This window comes from Mus musculus, chromosome 9 (assembly GCF_000001635.26).
Source record: "Mus musculus strain C57BL/6J chromosome 9, GRCm38.p6 C57BL/6J".
In the NCBI taxonomy this organism is placed as follows: domain Eukaryota; kingdom Metazoa; phylum Chordata; class Mammalia; order Rodentia; family Muridae; genus Mus; species Mus musculus.
Window position 1 is genome coordinate 114,329,665 of NC_000075.6, and position 3,720 is coordinate 114,333,384.

Below are 3,720 nucleotides of genomic sequence, written 5' to 3' on the forward strand. Positions count from 1 at the left end.
AATACAAAGAAAAAAATAAATGAATACTTAAAATGAAGTACGTACTGAGTTGGGTTTAAAGCCGGATTGTTTTCTATCAGAAATTATAACTTGATGAAAAGAGCTAACTTTTTCTCTTCTCAACCTGGTCTATCTACTTCTTAAGTGTACTACTGCCAGAGTGACTTTGAAGGGCCTCTAGTTCCCAGCCACTTACAGGGATCTTGTTTCTCCACATCCTCTCATTTTTGACTTTTAAACTGAATGAGAAGAGGAAGAGGAAGTGGTGTGTTGCTCTAAGACATTTTCCTCCTTCATGGACCGAACTTTGGCTTTCACAGACCGCCCACGCACATAAGTGACGAGAAGGAAGGACGCTGTGACATGATGCAAACAGAAATTCCAACAGCCTCCAGATATGATTAGGGTTCCTCCCCTGACAAGACCTGTCTTTGCAGTCTTTGCCTCCGTGGCCTCTAGGTGGACAGCTGCAGTCAGCTCTGCCAGGGAAGATGGCTGAGTACGAGCTCATGCATATCCACTCCCTGGCTGAGCACTACCTTCAGTATGTGCTACAGGTACCCGCCTTTGAGTCGGCTCCAAGCCAAGCATTCAGAGTGCTACAAAGAGTTGCTTTCTCCGTTCAGAAGGAAGTTGGAAAGAACCTAAAGTCATACTTGGATGACTTTCACGTGGAATCCATAGATACCACCAGAATAATATTCAACCAAGTGATGGAAAAAGAGTTTGAAAATGGCATCATTAATTGGGGAAGGATTGTGACTATATTTGCCTTTGGGGGTGTTCTCCTCAAAAAAACTTCCACAAGAGCAGATTGCCCTGGATGTACGTGCTTACAAACAAGTTTCCAGTTTTGGGGCAGAATTCATCATGAATAACACAGGAGAATGGATATGGCAGAATGGAGACTGGGTATGTGTGATGACTATATATATATATATATATATATATATATATATATATTCTACTGAAGAATAAGAATGAAGAGTTTCCTTACTAATTAAAACAAACAAGAAAGTAACAATCAAAGGACTTCACTCTGTTTGTATGCCTTATTTTTAGATACTCTGAGTTAAAATTAAACTAAACAAAAATCCCCTGGGTCATTTCCAATGGCTTCTACTGGAAATGTTTTTTTTTAGGCTTTTTAAATAAGATTATACATTTATTTTATGTATGTGAGTACACTGCCACTGTCTTCAAACACATCTGAAGAGGGTATGAGATCCCATTACAGATGATTGTGAACCAAACATGTGGCTGCTGGGAATTGCACTCAGGACCTCTGAAAGAGCAGTCAGTGCTCTAAACTGCTGAGCCATCTCTCCAGCCCACTACCCCCCCTTCTTTTTATAGCTGGAGAACATTTGTGTTTCCAGCTTTAATTCTAGCTGTGAGGTCTGGGCTTAAGAACAGCACCATATTTTTTAAAACCATATCTTCAATATCAGCAGTGAAGATCCCCAAGCGCCTGCCTTTTGCTAGAGTTTCCCATGACAATTGAGAACTAGTACAGAAAGAGCTGGTATTAAATACTGTCATATGTACTTCATTGTATAGTAATAGTCAACTATGTGTATGCTTTTGTACATTCATTACTTACATACTTTTTTCCATTTTCTTAGCACACTATCATGTGTAGCTAACCAGACTCCCCCACAAAGTCACTAGGGATCAAATCTAGAGCCTAATGTGGTCTGAGTATATGTTTTCTCAGTGTACTGTATCCTTAGCTTCATGGTTAGTCTTTCTGGGAAATATTTTACAAATTGGTATCTGGGCTATACATGGAAGTGCCCATTCTGGAACCATGGAAAGAAAGATAATAGGACCAAAACTTTAAGGTCAACTGCAACTACATAGTAAATCAGTAGAAGGCCACCTCTGGTCACATGAAGGACTCCTTCATCTCCTCATCCAAATAGTACATAGATTTATTCTGTAACTTCTTTCGTCAACCCAGTACACTTAAAATAACATTGTAAAGAATATTTTATGGTCTGAGGAAGTACATCAATCGTGGAGTCCCTGTATTGTGTGAACAAGATCTCTAATCCCACACCTAGAACCATAAATAAAAATTAAGAGTTCTTCGTATGTTTTGCTGTGTGTACATGTTGTTGAAGAGCTGGTCTCTTCCAGCTGGCATATATTTATTTGAGTTATTTCCAGACCTTTTCCTGCATGTAGGTATGATTTCTAGGGTGGATATATGCTTGTAGAGTTACTTGCTCATGGTGTATATCCACTTTGAAATTACTGGAGTTTTCCCTTCCATAGTGGTCCTACCAAGTTATAAACCTGCCAGAGCATGTTGAGACTATCCAGTATTCCCTTGGTCCAAGTCCTCTAGAATGAGGCCCTATTAATCTATTAACTTTCTCCACTTTGTTACTCTAAATACACACACCTAGTTATTCTGTGCTAATTCTTTTCCCCTTGTTACTAGTAGAGCTTCTCTTCATGTTGAGCATATATTCATGTTTACTGACTAATTCTTAGAATTGCCTGTTTTGCCCAGTTTTCAATGGATTTATTAACTTATAAGAACTCTGAGAATTCCTATATGTGACAGATTATTTTCAGTTTGTTTCTTATCTTCTAAAAATTGTTTATGTTTTCATTAATTACAAGTATTTAAAAGTTTGGTGCAATTGACTTTATTGAACACTGGCTGTTCCATTTCTGATTTGTTAGAAGTCTGCTTGCTTAGTGCTGTCTTACTGTAAGTCAGTCCCCCTTTTCAACTACTCTTCTTTCTAACTTGGCCTGAATTGGGTTTAGCTAAAACATGTCAGAAAAATGTCTGCTGCACTGTGTACACCTTAAGTGAAGACAAATGTCTTCTAGCCCAGCAGCCACAACTGAGCATAGAGCAAAGAGCCCCACAAGCTCTATAGGTTTACACTATGTTCCTTCCCATTGCCTAGCACAGCATGTGCAAGACAGAGTATCTGATACTCAAAAACCTAACTCCTTACTAAGGCATTGTGTGAATTCTTAAAATTCCAAGCAATGAATGGTTTGGAGTGGTCTCTTAGAATCTCTAGAAATGCATTCATTATCAGGGAGTCACAGAGATATTAGCATATATATATTAGCATAATATATATTAGCATAATATATATATATTAGGGAAACTCTACCTTACTAGAGGTATGAAAGACCACCCCCTCTCTCACACACACACAAACACACACACATACCTTGTACATAGCTCCTATGCAGATTCTCAGATCTTCCCATTTACAGATGGGAGATTATGTTGTCAACATGATAGAAGAGGTGTTTGAGATCATTTTAAAGCAATCTCAATACTGTATTACAGCTAAAAGAAATCACTTATTCTGCTAATGGCAAACAGTGATATCTAGTGAGCCCCTAGACACAGGCATGGCAAAATGGTACCTTTTCTTTTTTTTCACAGTGCAACTGTAAAATCTGCTCTGATGATTTAGTTTACTTTGAATGGTTCATTTTGTAGAAAACATACAGCCCCATGTCTATGTCAATGGTCAGGTGGTCCAGTAGGAAGGGGAAATGGATATTTTACATTTTACCCTTTTTCCTTTTCTGAAAGGGAAACTACCAAACTGATCAAAAACCATGAAACCTATGGTTGTATTACACTGGAACCATGCAAGGAAACACTGTGAGAATTTCAGAGCCAGATGTGGTACAGGAGCACAACACAGATATGAACAGCACTAACTCCAATTA

At 38.4% G+C, this 3,720-nt stretch overlaps 1 protein-coding gene across 1 annotated transcript; it reads left to right on the top strand.

Moving 5' to 3' along the window:
- The first annotated feature begins 470 nt into the window (after positions 1-470).
- On the top strand, positions 471-914 carry Bcl2a1c (B cell leukemia/lymphoma 2 related protein A1c). Its single transcript, NM_007535.2, has one exon. It carries the CDS (start codon positions 492-494, stop codon positions 876-878), a length of 387 nt encoding a protein of 128 aa, NP_031561.2. The 5' UTR covers positions 471-491; the 3' UTR covers positions 879-914.
- The last annotated feature ends 2,806 nt before the right edge of the window (positions 915-3,720 follow it).